At 36.4% G+C, this 22,540-nt stretch overlaps 1 protein-coding gene across 1 annotated transcript in view; it reads left to right on the top strand.

Moving 5' to 3' along the window:
* Positions 1-22,254, top strand: part of LOC150097203 (GPI alpha-1,4-mannosyltransferase I, stabilizing subunit-like) — a 47,589-nt gene extending 25,335 nt beyond the window's left edge. Inside the window, exons 4-5 of the mRNA XM_090407482.1 lie at positions 5,721-5,803; positions 21,829-22,254. Coding sequence (XP_090263608.1) covers positions 5,721-5,803; positions 21,829-21,984 — 239 coding nt within the window. The 3' untranslated portion in view covers positions 21,985-22,254. The remainder of the gene's footprint in view (positions 1-5,720; positions 5,804-21,828) is intronic.
* The last annotated feature ends 286 nt before the right edge of the window (positions 22,255-22,540 follow it).

The raw sequence follows: 22,540 nt of genomic DNA, 5'->3' as shown, positions 1-22,540 counted from the left end.
AAGAGAAGCGAAAAAATGTTAAAAAATCAGGAAAAAAGAAAAAGAGCGATTTGACAACCGTAACGGATGTTAAAAGGGACGAAAGTGAGGTGGAAAGAAACGAAATTGAGAGAACGAATGAAAGTAGAACTTGCGTAATGCAGAAATCGCAAGTAAAAAAAATCGAAAGAATAAATGATGGCGAAAGTTCGACGCATGTTGGACCGAAAGTACTGAAACAAAGAAAGATGAATGACAGTAAAAGTGAGAAGAATGATAGCGAAAGTTGGACGCATGTTAGTCCGAAAGTACGGAAACAAAGAAAGATAAATGAGAGTGAAAGTGAGAAGAATGATAGTGAAAGTTGGACGTATGTTGGACCGAAAGTATGGAAACAAAGAAGGATGAATGAGAGGGAATGTGAGAAGAGGGGGTCGAGGGTTAGAAAGTTAGAAAGATTTAATGATAGAGAGAATGTGTCGCGAGGTTCGGAAAGTGAATTAGATTGGATGAGGCAAGAAATGAAATGGATGCGGAATGAAATTAAGAGAATTCAGGTCAAAACTATTAAAATAAATCATGATGGCATGAAAGAGTTAACGAAAGATGAGCGAGTGGATAAAATGAGGATAAAATGCACAAGGTATGTTTTCCAGGCGGTAAAATAAGTAGAGTGATTGAGGCATTGGATATGAGGCGGGAGCGAGCAAAAGAGTTAATTGTATTAATTGGTACAAATGATTTGAGAGAGAACAAAGAGCATGTCAAAATGAATGTCAAGAGACTGCTTGGAAAGATAAAAGAGAATAGTGTGACAGGAAGGGTGGTCAGTGTGTTGCCTAGGTATGATTGTGGTGAAATGAGGCGGAGAGCAAGGATTATGAATGGTATTCTGGCTGAAATGTGTGAGGAGATGGGTGTACAGTTTGTTAATGTGTGGAATGAGTTTGAGGGACGAAGTGAGCTGTATGGGAGCGATGGACTGCATTTGAGTGGTTATGGTGTGAGTCGCTTGGAGAAACTGCTGCTGGAAGGTAGAGAAGTGAATAGAGAAAATGAATCAGATCGAGAGGGGAGTGATGTGGAAGAGCAGGAGAGATTGAAGAAGTGGAAATGAATGGAGAGGTGAGTGGTATGAGTATAGAAAATGAGAGAATGGGTGTGCAAGAGGAGCAGGGAAACGGGGAGGCCCAGGGTGGACAGGGATACACAGCGTGAGAAAGGTGGATGCTCCAAGAGGAGGTGAGAGCATGTGTAGGCAGGAAAGTAATGGGATGACCAGGGATCAAGAGGAAAGAGATGTTGTTGCAAAGGGTTCTAAAATGAAGAAGCAGAAAGAGAAATGGCCCCAGTCCAGCATGGAGAGAGCACATCGAGTGAATGGTATCAGTGGAACTAGCTGTAGATCCAGAAATGAGTTGTTGTGTTTGTATACCAATGCTAGAAGCATAAGAAACAAGGCGGATGAAATGGTTGCACTAATTGTGTCTGTGTACCCAGAGATTGTTGGAATAAGTGAGACATGGTTAGATGAGGACGACATCCTGACAGGAATAGAGATGGAAAGGTATGATGTGTTTCGTGAGGATAGAAGGGATAAAAAGGGAGGGGGAGTGCTATTGATGATAGAGAAAGAGTTATGTCCATACAAGGTAGAGATGCAAGAGGGAAATAGAGCCAGTGGTTTTGAGGCAGTATGGTGTGAGATAGAGGTGAATAGAATCAAATACTTGGTGGGATGTTGTTATAGACCTGGTAATGTGGATGGTGGTGATAGTGAAATGTATAGTCAAATAAGCCAAGCAAATAAGAAAAGGGTGATCATTATGGGTGATTTTAATTATGGCAATATAGACTGGATTGAAGAGATAGCGACTGGAAGTAAAGAAAATGAGTTTCTTGAGTTTTTGAGGGATAACTACCTCAGACAGTATGTAACAGAGGGCACACGAGGATTAAGGGTCTTGGATTTGGTCATCTCATCGGAGGATGTAATTATAAATGAGGTGTCAAATCATCCACCAATTAGTGAAAGTGACCATGAGGTGATTACCTGGGTGGTTGCCAGCAGTGCAAGGACCCCTGTGAAAAAAGGGTATATGTGGAACTACAAGGGGGGTGATTATGAAGAGCTCAGGAGACAGCTTGCAGATGTAGCATGGAATGAGGAGTTAGCTGGAAAAGAGATCAATGCAGCTTGGGGGATTTTCAAAAACTATTTAGTAGATGCAATGTCTAAATGTATACCACGGGTGAGAAGGTTAAATAAGGTAGGTGTGAGATGGATGAATAAAGAGATTAAGCATGCAATACAGAAAAAAAAGGCATTGTGGAGACAGCATAAGAGAAGTAGAAGTAACCAATTTCATGAGGTCTACAAAGACCAGACAAGGAGGGTGACTTGGTTGGTGAGAGTAGCTAAAGAGAGGTATGAACAGCAGTTAGCTAATGAAGCCAAAAAGAATCCTAGGGAGTTCTTTCGATATGTAGCCAGCAAAAGAAAGAATGATTATGGAAGGATGACATTGATTGGAGGAAATGGTATAAAGACAGCTGTTGCAGAATGTGTTGTGGAGATACTTAATGAGCAATTCATAAAGATCTTTCAATCTTGTGAATGTGACTTCATGGAGAGATTAAGAGCAGTTGATGATGGGGAGGAGAGACTGACTGTAAGTGAGCAAGAGGTGTTTGGGGAGTTGAGTAAACTAGATGTAAATAAGGCTGTGGGACTTGATAATATATCACCACGTATTCTGAAGGAGTGTGCCAGAGAGTTGACACCTGCCTTGACATATTTTTTTAATACGAGTCTTGCACTTGGTCAAGTTCCTAAGGAGCGGAAGGAGGGCAAGATTGTGCCACTTCATAAAGGAGGTGATCGAACTCAAGCATCAAACTATAGGCCTATCTGTGTGTCAGGTGTTGTGGTTAAGTTGTTGGAGAAGCTTGTGAGAACTAGGATCCAGAGTTGGGTTGACAACAATGGTATAATCTTTGATGGACAGCATGGATTTGCTAAAGGGAGGTCATGTTTTAGTAATCTACTTACTTATTACAATAAAGTGACTGCTTCCTTGGACAGAGGAGAAGGATACACAGTAATATACTTGGATTTCGCAAAGGCTTTTGATAGAGTACCTCATGATAAGTTGACAGTCAAACTAGAGCAGATGGGGTTGGATATTAGATTAGTGCATTGGATTGGAGACTGGCTATCTGATAGGTATCAACAAGTTGTGTATGGGGGTGCAATATCCAGGAAAAGGAAAGTCACTAGTGGAGTGCCTCAGGGGTCTGTTTTAGGGCCATTACTATTTAACTTATATATTAATGATATTGGTGAAGATTTGGATGGAGATATTCAGTTGTTTGCAGATGATGCAAAGTTGGGACGAACCATAAAGAGTAGTGAAGATGTTGTGACCTTGCAAGAAGACTTGAATAAATTGAGTGATTGGGCAAGCAAATGGGGATGTGAGTTCAATGTTGCAAAATGTAAAGTTTTAAAATTTGGAAAACAAAGATGGGATGCAGAATTTATGCTTGGTGAGAATATATTGTTGGAAGTAGAGGAAATAAGAGATCTGGGGGTGATAGTGGATAAGGATCTAAAATTTAGGGGACACATCGCCAAAATTGTGAAGACAACACAAAGACTTCTGGGAATGATGCGGAGGACACTGACATGTAGAAGTAGGGAGATACTTGTTCCAATGTATAAGGCTTTGATTAGGCCACACTTGGACTATTGTGCCCAGATTTGGTTACCGGGTTTTCAGAAGGATGAAGAGATGTTGGAAAGGGTTCAAAGGCGACTGACTAAGGTAGTTTCTGACCTCTGGAATGTTGAGTATGAGGAAAGATTGAAAAGATGTAATTTGCAGAGTCTCGTGGAGAGAAGGAAGAGGGGAGATATGATAGAGACCTACAAGTTGGTAAGGGGTTGTTATAGGATCAATGGTGGAGAAGTTCTACAGAGAATAGTGGGAGATCAGGGGAGAACCAGAGGTCATCCCTGGAAACTGTATAAGGAGGGTGTGAGTAAGGGAGTGAGAGGCAGGTTTTTTTTGTGCAGAGTTGTGAGTGATTGGAATGCCTTGCCTGAGAGCGTGGTGTCTGCAAGTAGTTTGAATGTGTTTAAGACACGGTATGATGAGATGTGTGTGTAAGATAAAAGGACCTCCTAGATGAGTCTTTGACTCCATGAGGTCTTGTTTAATAATAATAATAATAATAATATTTCAGCATTTCTAGTCAAATATCATTTTTAGCTGTTTTTCCACATTTAAATTTGAAAAAGCTAAGGTGAATTAATTACCTGTGTAAGGTGAGCATCTCAAGTTTTTTTTTTTTTTTTTTTCCTGAAACAGGCAAAGTGGCCAGAGAAAAATACATGCAGTTACGAACAAAGAATACTGGGATAGCTGGTAGCAGATGATGCGGTGCAGATTGCTTAGTTTTGTAGCAAATGATAGCAGGCTAGATAGTATTGTATAGGTTAGAATGGACTCCTGTGATGAGTTGCGGTATTATAGTGGTGTCATGTATAATAAATAATGCTCAATACTATGTAGACACTGTGATCCTACAAAACAGTAAATAATATATAAATTAAAATATTTTTAAAAAGAATTAAAAACCAAATATGTCATGATGAGAATTGAACTCTTTTCCAGTTGAAGGGCACATATTTCGTTATTCATTTATCTGTGCTATGAAGTTGCCATCATATTTGGATCATTATCATCTTTTGGATCCTTGAGATATCTGTTGAAAATGTGGAATTGATACATTTAAATAACCAGATCAGATAATATTACATGTTTGCTTAGTTGCTTTTCTGAAAAACATATTTCCAACATGTTTTTTATTTAAACCATCACTGAAAGTTGTGTGACCATTTTTGCTGGTAATATAAAATTAATGGAGTTGTAACATTTCTTAATTACATTGAGATTGCCACCTCCTGAATTGTAGAAAAGTGCATATCACCATTTCCTTAAGCCAGAAGGGGTGTCCCAATCCCAAGAGGAGCCCATATATTTTGTAATTTGCTCTGCATATCAGCTGTTATTATGTCATCTTTATTAAGTTATTTTTTCTCTTGTGTGAGTGGGATGTAATCTGTTTCTTCGTTATGTTCTTTTTACTCAGGTACTTTTTAATACCTATCTAATGTTAAGGCATTTGATATTTTACCTCCTTTAAAATATATGGCGATCATTTTGTATGTGTGTGCGTGCAAATGTGTTTGCGTTCATTGGCCTGTTTTCAGGAAGGAAAACCTCTCCAGTCTCCATTTGTGACACCTGAAAAAAATAGTTTAATAAATTGTCTTCTATTAGAAGTATTTGAGCTAAATAAGTAGCTCAAGTTTATTCCTCAACCAAATTTTCCTCCCACTGCTGTAGTCACCACATCTCTTGGAAAAAAAAAAAAAAAACTAGTCCTACTGTTCATGGTGCTTTCTATAACTCAATCACTCACCTTAATACTAGAGTCCAAGCTCTCATGGAACTGCTCCAACATGTCTGGTTTTCATGATACTGATTATTGAACTTTTTAAATATTTTTAGTAATTGTCATCAGTTATGTTCACCAAAAAACAATATTGTATATTAAAGATTTTAATTAATATTAATGAACTTCTCTACTGCTTTCATTGTTTACTTTTTAATTCTGTTTAAAAGAGCTGTCTATGATTTGCTAATTTAAAACTAATTCATATTAAATTGCAGAGGAATGTCATCAAGTATTTCGAGCACCTTGTAATAGTAGCACATTTTCTAATTGCAGTTGGTTCCCTGTACATCTTCGCACTGTAAGTGTCATTATGTTATTTAATTTTGTTTTTGTACATATGAATCAGTGCATAGGTTGTGTTGAAAGAATGGTGTAAAGTTTTTCAAGTTTTTCGAAGGACAAAAGGATATGCATATGCATGATGGACTGCATTTGAATGTATTTGGAGTTAGGTGTCTGGAGAAAATTTTGTTCATTGAGAGGATGGATGTACAAAATCAGGAAAACTAAAGGAGAATGTGAAGTATGTGTGCTGTGACTCCCTTGAGGTGAGTGAGAGTGTAAATTGAGAAAGATCATGGAATGTTGAATGCAGTTTCTCGGGTCTCAAATCTGAATGAAATGTTCAGTAAAAGATTCAAAGACTCCTTTGGACTTTATGGGATATTGTAATTTATGTATTTACCAGAATTATGAAGAATAAAGATTAGTATTTGGCATTGTTGTATTTGGTTGGATATTAGACTAGTGCATTGGATCAGAGATTGGCTATCTGATAAATATCAGCAAGTTATGGGGCAGCAATATCTCGAAAGAGGAAAGTCACCTAGTAGTATGCTTCAGGGATCTGTTTTAGGGCCATTGCTGTTTAACTTCTATATTAAACAGCAATGGCCCTTGTAAGATATTGGGAAAGATTTGGATGGGGATATTCAGTTGTTTGCAGATGATGCAAAGTTGGGACAAACTATGAGGAGTAGAGTAGATGTTGTAGCCTTACAAGAAGACTTGAATAGATTGAGTGTATGGGCATGGGAGTGGAGATGCCAGTTTAGTGTTGCAAAATGTAAGGTTTTAAAATTTGGGAAACAAAGATGAGAAGTAGAATTTATGCTTGGGGATATACTGTTGCAGGTGGAGGAAATAAGATATCTTGGGGTGATGGTTGATAAGGATCTAAAATTTAGAGGACAGATTGCCAAAATTGTGAGGACAACACAACGAATTCTGAGAATGATGCAGAGGACACTGACTTGTGGAAGTAAGGAGATTCTTGTTCCATTGTATAAGGCTCTGATTAGGTCACACATGGACTACTGTGAACAGATTTGGTCACCTGGTTTTTTACAAGGAAGAAGAGAAGTTGGAAGTCCAGAGGTGGCTGACTAAGGTAATTTCTTATCTCTGGAATGTTGAATATAAGGAAAGGTTGAGAAGATGCAATTTATAGTCTAGTGGATAGGAGAAAGAGGGGTGATATGATAGAAATGTACAATTTGGTAATGGGTTGTTATAGGATCATTGTTGAAGAGATTTTTCATAAAATGGTGGGAGATCAGGGGGAGAACAAGAGATCATCCCTGAAAGCTGCATAAGGGGGGGGGGGGTGAAAAGGGAGTAAGAAGTAGGTTTCTTTGCATGCAGAGTTGTGAGAGAATTTGATGGTATGATGAGCTGTGTGTATATGACAATGGGACCGCCTAGATGAGTCTGACTCCAAGGGATCTTAGGGTAATAATAATAAGTTGTATAAGATTATGATTGCCAAAAGAAAAAGTACTAATTTTTTTTTTCTTGGAGAATGTGGTAAATGAGTGGAATAGGTTTGAAGCAATAGTTGTATTTTATTGGTACGACATCATGAAGAGATAGGATATTAGTTGTATTGATGTGTGTATTAATAAGAACTTTCATTGTTATGTATGGATTATGGTTTGTCCTGATATTGTGCTAATTTTTATTTTTAAATATAGGAAAATTAATATCCTTAAAATGCATTTTTTACTTGAAAAATTCATGATGTATATATAAAAATAGAGTAGATATGGACTTGAAGAAATATGAACAAGAAAAACATTGTTTAAAACTGCTAAAAAGAAATTAAGAATCAACAGCTTTCAGATATGAATTATAAACCTAAATATACAAATAGTATTTGATAACAAATGAAAGAAATTGTTACTACACAACAGGAAAGAGCATGCTTATATTTTCAAGTTCTGAAAAGTTATTGACCAACTAATTTCATTAGCTTCGAAGTAAATAACTGGCCACTGTATAATAAAACTCATAACCTGAAAATTATCACCACATATAATTATATTCTGACAGAGCTTTTGTCCAAATGCTAACATTCATCATATGGAAAAATTATATGGTATGTCTGTTCAAGGTCAGCAGACTGCAGAAACATGTCCCTCATCAAATTCCTCTGGGTAGTAGTGGTAGTGTACAGGATACTAGGTAGTATTACATGAAAAGTTGACATTACTATTTCTATTACTATTACATCTATTTACATTAATATATTTCTAACATTGTCAGATTTATACTTCAGTCTTCTAAGATACTTCTATCTTCATCACTCTACATGAATCTTGCTCTTTATCTGGATTTGCATGGATTTTTCCTATCCATGCTGGCATCTAACAGCTAATTTACTAATCTTTCTTCTTCCATTCTGTTAAAGTGATCCTACTACCGTAGATTAGTCTGCTCACACATTCTTAAATGCTAATGGTGTCAAGTTCTTTTCTAATTGATACATTTTTAATATGATTCTCTCATTGGTGTCAACTATATACTCGCCTATTTTTCTTAGAAGTTTTGTATCTGTTGTCATCTTTGATTAGGTGTTTTATTTCTAACTCATTTTCAGATCCATAAGTTAACATTGATTTGAAAACTGTCCTTATATAGCTAGTTAGGCTATAAATGGGGACTGAGAACTCTTGACTCCAATCATCTAGAATTTGGCTTTCTTACCAGTACTTCTGAATTGTGCATTTAGTCACTATAAAATTTCCGATATCATCTACTCCTGCTGCCTTGCCACATTTCAGATTTTTGGACGTCTTTCTACTTGTTGTTTTGCTTTGTACTCCTGATTGTATTTCTCTCATATTTTCTATGACTATTTTCTGTCTATCTTATTTAACTGTTTTTTCAAGTAATTACTTCAGCAGGCATCCAGAATATCTTTATCTCTGCTTGCTATTGTTGTCTCATCTCTGATTCCTTTTCCATGACTTATTCTTCCATTTTTATGCTTTTTCACTGGCCCCAGAAGGATTTTAGTCACCATCATTGGTATTCATCTTGCACATTCCTTCCCAAGTGTTTTCATGACTTTTGTTCGGCTTACTTTTACATCTTGCTTTGTTTTCTATGTTTTTCTCTGTACTCCATCAGAACATGCTGACTTGCTAGAAACTTTAGATAGATATATATAGGAAATTAGATTTACTAAGGGGGGGTAGATATGCAGACTTCAGGGAGGCAGTTGAGTGTATGAATGAGTATAATATACCCGAGCATGTTATTGATGAGTATGAAGGACAACAAATCAGAATGGGATAGTTAGTATAAGGCATCAAAGTAGGGATGGGACTAACGGGCTTCTACAATTCATGTACACTAATGCCAGGAGTATTAGGAACAAGAAGGAGGAGTTTTTGGCCTTGGTTGGCACTTCCAGGCCACAGGTTGTTGGTATTAGTGAAACATGGCTGACAGAAGATGATAAAGCTAGTGGGATTGAATGTGACAGATATAGCGTGTTCAGGAGTGACAGGGAGAATAAAAAGGGGGGAGGAGTGTTATTGATGATAGCCGATGAGTTGCAGCCAAGGAGTATAGAAGATGAACTGCAGGATAGAGAAAAGAGCACATTTGAGGCTATTTGGTGTGAGATAGAGGCTAGCAGAACAAAATATACATTTGGGTGCTGCTATAGACTAGGTGATGGAATAGCTGGTGGGGATAGTATGCATAGGCAAATAGAAGAAATGAGTGGAAGGAGGGTAATTATTATGGGGGATTTCAATTATGGTAATATTGACTGGAAGGAGGAGAAAGCACATGGGAGGAAGGAATTGGATTTTATGCGGTTATTAAGGGACAACTATCTGCGACAGCATGTAAGGGAAAATACTAGGGGCTAAAGAGTGCTTGACCTAGTAATCGCATCTGAGAATGTGGCTGTAACGAACATGACCATGTTGCCACCAATTGGTGAGAGTGATCATAAGGTCATGACTTGGGAGGTGACTAAAGGAGTGGAATTTACAATTAAGACGGTACATGTGGAATTACCGGGCTGGTAAGTATGACAAGCTTAGGAGTGTGCTTGGCTCAGTGCCATGGCATGTAAAACTGCAAGGGCTGGATGTTGATAGTGCATGGGAGGTGGTTAAGAAGGGTTTGCAGGAGGCAATGGTTGACTGTATACCAACAGTCCGAATAATAAATCAAGTAGGGGTTAAATGGATGAATAACACCATTAAGCGTGAGCTGCAAAAAAAGAAACAATTGTGGAGGGAACTTAAGGAGAAAGGTGACCTGCAGGTGCAGGAACAGTATAAAGCTCAGGCCAGAAAGGTAACAAAGGTGGTAAGAAAAGCAAAAGTGGATTATGAAAGAATATTGGCCATACAGGCTAAAGAGAATCCCAAACAGTTTTTTCAGTATGTTGCAAGTAAAAGGAAAAATGTTCATGGCAGAATGATTTTAAAAAATGCTGAGGGTAGGGAGGTAACCGAATCAGTTGATATAGTGGAATTACTGAGCGAGCACTTTGCAAGAGTATATCATCCAGGTGGTGACATTGCAGGAATGGAAGAACCAACAGCTTATACTGGAATTGTAATGAATGAAGTAGAGGTAAATACTCTATCACAGAACCTCAATGTCAATACATCTGTGGGATTGGATGGTATACCAGCTCGTGTCGTACGTGAAGTGGCTAAAGAATCAGTATCCTTCACCATTTTGTTTAATTTGAGTCTCGGGTCTGGGTCAGTCCCGATGGGGTGGAAAAAGGGGAAAATAGTTCCGCTGCATAAAGGTGGTTCCAAGGCTGCTGTTGAAAATTACCGGCCAATCAGCATAACAGAAATTGTTATCGAGGTCTTAGAAAAAATATTCAAGAGGAAAATACAAGATTGGATAGATGAAAATGGGATACTGTATTGGGGACAGCATGGTTTTGTGAAGGGTAGGTCATGCCTCAGTAACTTGCTCATGTATTATAACACAGTGACGGCTGAACTGGATAAGGGTAATGGGCTTACAGTGATTCTACTGGACCTTGCTAAGGCCTTTGACAGGATACCACATGGAATTCTAATCAGTAAAATGCAGCATATGGGGATGGATATAGGATTGGTGAGATGGATAGGAGAGTGGTTGACTGAGGGATATCAGAGAGTGGTTTATTCAGGAGTAGAGTCCAAAAGATGGCCTATGACTAGTGGTGTGTCACAAGGATCTGTTCTTGGTCCACTGCTGTTTAATTTGTTTATTAATGATATGGGAAAGGATCTGAGAGGAACTGTTCATTTGTTTGCTGATGATGCAAAGTTGGGTAGAGCAATAGTGAGTGCACAGGATGTCAAAATTTTGCAGGATGATTTGGATAGATTGGCGGTCTGGGCTAAGGAGAATGGATGTCAATTTAATGTGGCAAAATGTAAGGTTATACATTTTGGGGTGAAAAGATTAGCAGCAGTTTACTACATTGGTGGAACTGTACTCCAGGAAATTGATGAAGCGAGAGATTTAGGAGTGTTGGTGGATAAGGAGTTGAAATTTAGGGGGCACATTGCAGAAGTGGCCAAATCAGCTCATCAAATCACTTGGTTGCTGAAGAATACTTTGACGAGCAGAGACAAGCATGTTATTGTTCCTCTGTATCGAGCCTTGATATGACCCCATCTCGACTACTGTGCCCAGATTTGGTAACCTAGGTTTCTTCTTGATGGGGAGGAGGTTGAGAGGATCCAGAGGCAAGTGACCAAGATGATAGCAGGTCTGTGGAATGAACCTTATGAGAACAGGTTGGGGATTTTGGGTTGCAGAAATTGGTTGATAGGTGGAGGAGGGGAGAAATGATTGAGACATTCAAATTACTGAAGGGTTTCTATAAGATTAATTCAGAAGATATTTTTGAGAACAAGGCTGGCGGTGGGAGGACTAGGGGACATCCATGGAAGCTGGGCAAGAGTGTGGTTAGTAAGGGTGTTAGAGCTGGGTTCTTTACTTTTAGAGTGCTGAATGAGTGGAATAAGCTGCCAGAGTCTGTAGTGGGTGCTGTGACAGTGAATGAGTTTAAGGCAAGTATGATAGATACTGTGTGAATGTCGAACATGATTTGAGGCCTCCCTCGTTGAGTCTAAGGACTCCCTGGAGTTGCCCGTAATAATAATAATATACTTTAAAAAGGTACATCTAAAGTATATCCATGCCTGACTGCCTCTTTAACTTCCTAAATCCACCATGAAGTTCTGATTTTTCCTTGCAGACAGCTTTACCATATGTCTTTCTGACTGAACCAATCATGTTTTTGTCTGCCACTGAGTTTCTAAAGCTTGATTCTGATTTTCAAACTTTAATTTTTTTTTATTGAATAATGTTTGTATATATGAATCTACAATTTATCTCAGGAAAGCTTCTTTTTGAAACCTTTGTACACATTTTTCTTTTTAATATGAAATTCATTTTTATCCTATCCTGTTTGAAACTAAATGTTGGTCACTTTCTGTATCATATATTCTGTATATTATTGTGTTCCAACCAGCATGAAGATATTATTGTCATCATCATCATTATCAATTTCCTGACATGTACCCTCAAGGGGTGTACAGGATATGATAGTATTATATGAAAAATTTACATCATTACTAACTTCCTATCTACAATTTTCCTCCAAATCAGTCTGTTACTTGTCAAGAATCCAACATTACCAGATCTTATATTTCTATCGTCTAAGGAACTTTGTACCGTATCAATACACCTATATCTTGGTCTTCCTCTGGGTTGTTTTCCTGCCAACTTGGCAGAGAGCACTTGTTTTGCTAATCTTTCCTCGCCGATTCTGTTTAAGTGACCATACTACCTGAGATTAGCTCTGCTAATACATTTCTGGATGGTGACAATGTCAAGTTCTCTCCTAATATCCTCGTTTTTAATATGATATTGCCATTGATGCCATCTGTTCATGCCTCTAATCTTTCTCAGTACTCTCATATCTGTAGTCTCTAGTCTTTGGTCAAGTGTTTTACTTCTGACCCAGCTCTCAGATCCATAGGTTAAAACTGATTTGAACACTGTCTTGTATACAGCTAATTTAGTGTTCTGACTAATTTCTCTCTTATTCCATATGAATTTATTCAATTGACTTCCTACCATACCAGCTTTGCTGATTCTGTTGTCTATTTCTATATTTAATTTACTATCTTAAGTAAAAATCGTGCCTAAGTAGCTGAAATGTTTTACTTGTTTTCCACAGGTTCCCCGTTCACAACACAATTGACATTATCAACATTTCTACCTATTTTCATTGTCTTTGTCTTTTTAATGCTGACCTTCATACCATATCTATTATAACAGTTATTCAATTTAGTCAGGGAATCCTGCAAACTTGTAGTGGATTTATTTAGAAGTATAGCATCGTCCGCATAAAGCAAAGACTTGACATTAACATCTTCAATTCTGATATCATGTTTAATACCACTTTCCTTCATAATGTGATCCATATAGATAATGAATAACAGCAGGGATAATGTACTTCCTTCAATTCTAACTGCCGACTTACAACTCAAATAAAGACTAAGTATTGCTTGATATAATGCCCCATTGACACCATATAATTGTAGGGTATTGAATAGCTTCTCTCTTGGCACTTTGTCATATGCCTGTTCCAGATCGACAAAACTTAAATACAGATCTTTGTTATATTCCCATGCTTTCTCAACTATTTGTAAAGTGAAGATCTGACCCTGACAGCCTCTATTTGGCCTGAATCCAGCTTGTTCTTCACCAAGCTTTTCTTCCACAATTCTTCTCATCCATTTTTCAAGTATACTTGCATAGGTCTTGCCAGGAACACTCAGTAGGGAAATACCTCTTTAATTCTCGAATTCAGTTTTATTTCCCTTTTTATATGTGGGTACTATCTGCAAGGAGTTGCCCGGTGTTGAACCACCTTACCCCAGTCCGGAAGATACTTTCAGGCTCAAACTTTGTTTGCACACATTTGGATAAAGGATTGAACTAAATTTATTATAGTCCGATTGAGTGAAAAATAAACTTTCAACATCTTTCTCTAAATCCAGAGTAATTTAAAAAAAAGTGGCACACCGTTTGACAGCTCCTATAGGAGGAGATGACCTTGCTAAATGCTTCTGTCTTGGTATCTCCACTTGGGCCTGGCTCCCACTTGAAGAGACCTCAATAAAGGTCGAAACTAGTCTGGGTAGTGGCCTTTCCCTTAATGCATAACATTATACATATCCACAAGGAGATGTGTTTTGTATTATGGGAGATACTGAGATAGGAGTGTTGGTAGCATGCTCCACCTTTGCAAGGAGTCACCTGGTGTTGTACCACCTTACCCCAGTCTTGAAGATACTTTCAGGTCCAAACTTTGTTTGCACACACTTGGATAATGGATTAAATTAAATTTATTATATTAGAGCTCTACTCCAATCGTCAGGAATCTGTCCCTCTGTCCAAACTCTCTGAACTATGCAGTGCAGCCACTGTAAGACTTTTTTACCACCATACTTCAGCATTTCTGGTCGAATATCATCTACTCCTGCTGCCTTTCCACATTTCAAGGCTTTGATGGCTTTTTCTACTTCAAGTATGGATATGTATTCCTGACTGTATGCCTGTTGAGTGTTTTTTACTACTGTGCTATCACTGCTTGTTTCATTTAGCAGTTTTTCAAAGTAATTACTCTCTACTTCAAGGATATCTATTTCTCCTGTTTTCGTGTCACCTTTATCATCTCTAACTCCTTTTACAGCACTCTTTCCTCCATTTCTAAGCTTCTTCAACAACCTCCAGCATATCTTACCACCTTCTTGATATTTATTTTCTATGTTCTTGCCAAAGTCCTCCCATGACTTTGACTTTTGTTTAGCTAGTTTTACACAGTGTTCAGCTTTCTTACATTTGTCTCTGGTTTTTTTTTTTTTTTTTTTTTTTTTTTTTTTTTTTTTTTTTTTTTTTCCAGTTTAAGGAATTAGCTTTTTCTTTTTATATCACTCCCGCACATGGCAGACTGCTAGACCCATAGCCAATAACTACCATGTGTGGACTGCGGTCAAGAACAAAGTAATCAGGTCATATAAGAATTTTATATAGTTATGTCCCAGTATCTGTTAGTGATGATATACTTTTACATGAAAAAGTTGCATCATTCTTAACTCATTATCAACAATTTTCCTCTGAAGTAATCTGTTATCTCAAAACTCCAATGTTATCAGATCTTATATTTCCATCTCCTAAGGAACTTCTTAAGTACAATATCAAACACTTCCTTAACATCCTTGGTTTTAATATGATATGGTCATAGATGCCATCTGTTCACTCCTGTACTCTTTCTTAGAACTATCTGTGATCAAGTGTTTTATTTCTAACCCAGCTCTCAGATCCATAAATTAAAATTGGTTTGACATGTACATCTTGTTTACTGGCATTTGACTGATTTCTCTCTTATTCCATATAAATTTTTTCAGTTGACTTCCTAGCATACCATCTTTGCTAATTCTTTTCTCTATTTAGTTTGCCAGCTTCACCAAAAATTGTGCTTAATAGCACAATTTTTGGTGAAGGTAGTATCCTCAGTAGGATCTCCATTGAGGATATTATTATTATTATTACTTGACACCTCTGGGGAGTCCAACAACTCATTGAGGGAGGGCACCTACTCTACAGCTCTGTCTTCAGCACTAAATCCACCACCCACAACAAACGGCAGCTACATCAACGCCATTTACTGCCCACCACCACTACTAGTATTTTCACAGACCATCACAAACATCCATGCCCACAGCAGGATTTGAACCTGCAGCCTTTTGGCTGGAGAGTGGATACATAATCACTCAGCCAACCAGGCCGGCAAAATAAAATTCCTCTAGTCTGCAACTAGAATAGAACTTACGATGTAATTTCTTCGGGTGGTCTAGTGTCATGAATGGCACACACCACTTCCACTAAGCTACACAGGCTCGTGATATACGAGGGTGGTCTGAAAAGTTCTTGGCCTTGACCATAAATGGCAACACTTTCAACACGATTTTTTTTTCTAAGTTGGTACAGCTGTCATCAGCATCCATGTGAAATTCCAAGTCATTCTGTCAAGTAGTTTGTTTTATACAGCTACCTGAAGCAAAAGTGTTGTCTGTATCCCATGAAATGGATAAAATTGAGTATTGTGCAGTTATAAAATTCTTTGTAAAAGAAGGTTTAATTCATTCGAAGTTCATAAAAGTTTATGGGCACTCTTCTCCTTTGTTTTTGACAACTAAGAAATGGGCTGCCAAGTTTAAACCTGGCTGTTACAGCCTTGAAGATGATCCATGTGAAGGATGTCCAAAAAAGTGTAACAATACCAGAAATCATTGATCAAATGCACGATATGGTATTGGATGACCAGCGAGTCAAAGTGCATGAAATTGCTGAGACTATAGGCATTTCAAAAGAATGTGTAGGATATGTTTTGCATGAAGAATTGCAAATGAAAAAGCTTTGCGCAAGATGGGTGCTGCGCTTGCTCACTGCAGATTAAAAACGCACTCGCATGAAACTCTCTGAACAGTGCTTGGAGTGTTTTAACAAGAATAAAACTGATTTTGTGCATTGATTTATTACTATGGACGAGATTTGGATTCACCATTACACACCAGAATCCAAACAGCAGACAGAAGCTGATTGTTCAGTGCCAAAGAAGACAAAGATGGTTTCATCAGCAGGAAAAGTTATGGCATCAGTGTTTTGGGATGCTAAAGGCATTTTGTTTATTAATTATCTTGAAAAGGGTAAAACAATAACTCGGAAATATTATTCCAATCTTTTAACCAGACTAGACGAAAAAATTCATGAGAAAAAACCGGTTTGCAGAAGAAAAAAATCATCTTTCATCAGGACAATGCACCTGCCTTGGCAGTGGTTTTGGCAATGGGAAAATTATTGAATTGTTGGAACATCCACCCTATTTCCCAGATTTGGCTCCCTCTGACTTCGCTTTCTTCCCAAAACTAAAACTCTTCATCACTGCTCAGCGTTTTTCTTTCAATCAAGAAATGATTGCAGCTGTAGAGGGATATTTTGCAGATCTTACTGAGAACCACTACAGGGACTGGAATAAATGTATTAGTCTTAAAGGAGATTATGTTGAAAAATAAAAATAATTTTGAAATTATAAATTTGTTTTTTCATTGTTAGGCTGAGAACTTTTCAGACCACCCTTGTAGTTGATGTTTTTAATGTTTCTGATTATTTTCATTCTTTGTATTTTTATAGCTGACTGAATACTGAATTTATGACAGTAGTTAATTCAATTTAGTTGGGGAATTCTGACAGTATGACACCATCTGCATAAAGTAATGATTCAGTTTAACATCTTCAATTTTGATATCAGGTTTAATGCCACTTACCTGCATAGGTACTGAATAACAGTGGAGATAATATTTACCCTTGGCTCACACCTGATTTCACATCAAACCATCTTCTGTACTTCCTTCAATTCTGTCTACTGAATTACAATTTAAATATAGACTAAGTATTGCTCAATATAATGTCCCATTTATGCTTACTAACTGAAGTGTTTTCAGCAGTTTTTCTCTTTGCATTTTATCATAGGCCTTTTCCAGATCTACAAAACAAATACAGATCCTCGCTATATTCCCATGATTTCTCAATTATTTGTCTTAAAGTGAAAATTATTTATATATTTGAAGTATATAAATCTTACACTTCAGTAGAGAAATTCCTCTGTAATTCTTGCATTCAGATTTATTTATATGTTTATAGTTGGTGCTATGAGAGCTCGACTCTACTCTAATTGGAATTTGAACAATTTAACACAAATTGTTCAGTAATCCATCATCATTCCAGATTATCCTCATCATTTTCCCAATACCTTGGACCTTTTCTTAACCAGCTCTCCCTCCTGAAACTCTGACCAGTGAATTTATGCAGCATAGCCCCTTTAAAATGTTTATACTTCCATATTTCAGTTTCTGGTTGAATATCATATACTCGAGCTGCCTTTCCACAATTCAGGTTTTTGATGGCTTTTTTCTGCTTCAAGTATGGATATGTGTTCCTGATTGCATTCCTCTTGAGTGTTTTCTACCACTATGCTGACACTGCTTGTTTCATTTAGCAGTAATTACTACTAAATTAAATTAAATAAAATTAAAGTAATTACTCCAGACATCTGAAATATCTTTATCATCAGTTATCATGTCACTTTTACAGTTCTGTTTCCTTCATTTCTAAGTTTTTTTCAATAGCCTCAAGAAGATTTTGCCACCTTTCTGATAGTTATTTTTATGTTCTTACCAAAGTCTTTCTATGACTTTTGTTTAGCTAATTTTACACATTGCTTTGCTTTATGACATTTTGTTCTGAATTCTTTCAACAGTTCTTCACAAATAAGTTGACTTATTTGTGAAGAACTTTTGATACACTTTCTTCTTTTCCTCAACTGCCTATTTAACTTCCTGAGTCCTTCATGGAGTTCTGATTTTTCTATCTTTGCAGACAATTTCGCTACATGCCTCTCTGTCTGAATCAATCAGTGCTTTCTTCAGGGTCTGCAACTGAATCTCCAAGATTTGGTTCTTGTTTTCAAACTCTTTCCTTTTTTTTAAATAATATTTGTATATTTTAATCTACAGGTCACCTCTGAAATATATATATATATATATATATATATATATATATATGAGAGAGAGAGAGAGACTTTAGTCCTTGGCAATTTCAGTATCCAGAATCATTCCAACAAGCTGAACTGTTACTCTCAGTAATTATTTAACACAAATTGTTCAGTAATCCATCAGCATTCCAGGTTATTCTCATCATTTTCCCAACACCTTGGACCTTTTCTTAACCAGCTCTCCCTCCAAATATACCACTAATGTTAGCTATTTTCTTGGCAAGTCTATATGTCTCCTTTTCTACAAATCATCTTTCTCTCAGTCATTTTTGGTCTTATATCCTGTGGCACTACATGCCAATTGGAATGACCCTTGAGACTTCTATGTTTCACTTCCAGTCTCTGATTATTGCTTTCATGCCTCTGATCTGAGCACTACATTCCACCAAGAAATTATTCTTGCTTGGATGATTGCTTTTAATTTTCCTATTTCATTCAAAATCTTCGCTCCTTATCTTCCACAGTATCAGTGGCAGCCGGTGAAAATTTTAAGTGGGGGTGCTGCATATACAATATAAAATTTAAAAAAAATTATTTTTTTCCTAATCAGTAACCAATTTATTAATAAATCCCTCATCACATTACATGTTAAAAAATTGCTTTATTAAAAATATTTCACCCTTACCACTTACAAACACCAATAATAAAAGTTTCATATCTCACAGAAATAACGTGCATCGATACACTGCCCAAACGAGCAGTGTCAAGCATAAACGAATATCGGCTAGTCTAGCTGCAATTGGCACGATAATTCTCACACTAACATTTGTTTCATGTAATGATAATTGAAAAAATATAATTCTTTTCATATTTTCAACAGTGACACTCGTCATAATTCAGCCCTGTATCTATAATAAATAAATAATATGTTATTTTAACTGAATAAAATGAGATTTGCAAAAAATAGTTCTCCCTCATCACGAACACGCACCAATAAAGAATAACGCACACAAGCATAGACTTAACAGATTCACTAGTTACGTGCAATGAGAAGCGCAAACGAATATCGGCGCGTCTGGCTTCGATTGGTCGAACGTGATAATTCTGACACTGCGTTAGATCGCAGTGTATCTGTTTCGTAATCTAAAGCGTTAATCGAACAATTCCAATTATTAACTATTCAATCATTGTCAAAACATAAGCTGTAGACTTTAACATGTTGTATTGCATTTATATAATGTTGTAAGCATTGTTATTATTTATAAACACAAACAAATTTTAATTTTTTCATTTTTTCCTTGGGGATGCTGCAGTGTCGCAGTGCTCATGTATGTGCCGCCACTGCACAGTATACTTCTGACATTTTTCCAGAGGGAAATCAGAAAAATTCTCAGTAGCCTTGATAACAATGTCTCCTGTCCCTGATGATATCCTTCCAGTTGTACTAAAAGCTTGAGTACTCGTTCTCTGACATCTAGCCATCTTGGAAGCAAGCTTTTATCCAGCCTGTTCCAAAAAAAAGAAAGATAAAAGTCAATCATCAATATTTTCAAAAATAATGGGAAAGTCATACTTTTATAATGGATTGTATTAAGTTATCCTTTGTATCATAATTTAATTTTCCAAGTCTTTTTCAATATGGTTCACAAATTTTCTACCTGGCCACTGAAGCAATTGGATGCTGTGATTTTTGAGGAACTCTTTCGCTTCTTTTGAAGTGTGGCATGGAGTGAGATCCTGTTGGAAGATGAGTTCTTTGTCTTTCTGGATCTGTGGAACCACTCTTTTCTCAAGTATTTTTATATATTGATCGCTTTTCATCATATCGTCAACAAGCACAAGTGATCCTGGATGGTCATGTGTAAAACAACCTCTAGAGTATCCTTTTAGCTGGGTGTTACAGAGCTTGTTGACAGTGGGCAGGAGAAGTCTTCTCAGCCACTGATTTCTGAACATAGGGTACTCGTTCTCTTTGGACAAAGAAATGGCTCTCATCAGGAATATGATTTTCAACTTTTCAACAGTCCAATCTTTGTACACTTCTGGATAAGTGTACAAAGTGTACACTTATCCAGAAGTGTACACTGGAACTTCTTTTTCTGCATAGCTTTCTTCAACAGTTTTTTTTTTGGTCTGTGGGCAGTCCTCCCTACTTCCAACAATCTTAGACAGACTGTCATGTCAGAAACATTAATTCCACTAGTTGCTAAGTTTCTATTTAAGTCTACAGCAGGCAATCTTGAATTCGTTTTGCTTTTCCTAACTAGAAAATTATCTTGAATAAAGTGTAGTTTTCCTTTTTTGCCCCCATTTTTCTTTTCTGTCAGAAGAAAAGGCATCTGTCTCCCTAAATCTCTTTAAAATCACATTAACAGTACCCAAACCAACACCACACTCATTGCCAATTTGTGCTTGAGTCATTGATGTGTGCTGAGAAAGAGTACATATCTTTGAACACTTTCTTGGAGATGTATCCATTTTATAGCTACACACAATGAATAAAACCCTACGAATGTCAACTTGTTTACACTATTAAAATCACAAATCACACGTTGAGTGTCTATGATGTAAACATTGTAGACACTCAACCAGAACAGTGAACTAAAACCAAAATTATTTTGAACTGAAGCAAACACCAAAAACGTGATGAAAATTTGGTTTGTTTGGATTCATTTATTTGCTATTGTATGTATATATATTTTTATTTCAGAGATAGTGTTTCAGTTTCAATTATCTTTTTCTTTATTCACTGTTTTTTTTTATAAACTAAATCAAATGTAGACAACATATTATTAGCATTAGCCAAAGCTTAAGTTCAAGTTATGTGTGTCAAAGTTGATTTGTACATGTATCAAAGAAATTGGGCAAGCTTCGACAAACCGTATGACAAAACCTGAAAATTTAGTTCTCTTGAACTTTGTATTAATGAGATTCCATTGCATGTAATAGTTTATATGTAAGGTTTATTCAAGCTAAGTGAATAAATAAGATAATTTTATTAACTTATTCAGTTGTTAATTGAATTAATTCTTATCTCAAGTCACATTTTAATAATGTGGGTAAAGCTACATTAAGAAATCAATTTGATGGTCTTGGGTTCTTGTTTTGTGTGAAACCCAGTTACCAAACATAAAGATTAAAAAAATTATTTGAACTTATTTTTTTTTCATGTCTTAACCAATAAGACAAAACCACATTTCTTTCTTATATTTTGAAATTCCTCATTAATGATATCAGGAGCAGACTGTTTCTGAAAATAATTAAATTACATTACCCAATAATTTTTTCAAAATATAAGCATTCTTGTTATCTTATGAATGTGTGGTTATTTTTGCAAGCATATAGCAGAAAGGTGTAGATATGACATTGTAGAATAAATACAGTAATAGAATATATGATGTATTTTTAAAAGTTTATTTTATTATTTTTTATAGGAATATCAGCATATAACTCTTATAGTTCCTGTGGGATGTGTCGAACATCTCTTTCTTGTGATAATGGTTACCATTGTTGTTATAATTGGAGGATTTACTGTGATATTTTGCACTACCTTGAAAAGACCATATGTAATGGAGTTAAAAGAAGATTAATAAAGGCAAAATTTCAGTCCATAAATCACTTTGGAGAGACTTGTGGAAACATTTTGCACATAACAGTTGAAAGTTATTTAAGGGGTGGGAGCACCATGCTAGTAAAATTTCATGATACTTGAACATTCTGCAATAGAATTTTGATTGGTGTAAATATGTCAGTTTATAGTCTAAAATAGCTAGTTATCAGAAATATGTATTCAATTTAAAATAAGTAAAATTTTATTCAAAATCATTATAGTTCTAAATAAAACTGTTTTTACCACTTGTTTTCCATAAAACGTTTTTTGTGTCTGAAATTTTTATTATTTAAAGTCTTCCATGCAGTCATTACTCACTGTAGCACGTTGAAGCTAAAATCTTGGATTCTGCTAACTTGATCAATATTGCAAAATTTTCTTCCATACTTATTTTTTTTGGCATTTTTAAATTAACATAACAGCCTTCTACCTCAAGACGTATATGCTAAACAGCTATTTTATCTCTACTTATTCCATTATTAGCCATCCAACTCGAATTCTCTGCCTTTTTCTCATATCATTAATGTTTGTACTAA

This window comes from Typopeltis vanoorti, chromosome 17, assembly GCF_054136105.1.
Source record: "Typopeltis vanoorti isolate ZY-2024b chromosome 17, IOZ_Tvanoo_1.0, whole genome shotgun sequence".
NCBI classification, from domain to species: Eukaryota; Metazoa; Arthropoda; class Arachnida; order Uropygi; family Thelyphonidae; genus Typopeltis; species Typopeltis vanoorti.
Note: the sequence above shows the minus strand (reverse complement) of the source record. Positions and strands in the feature narration are given on the sequence as shown.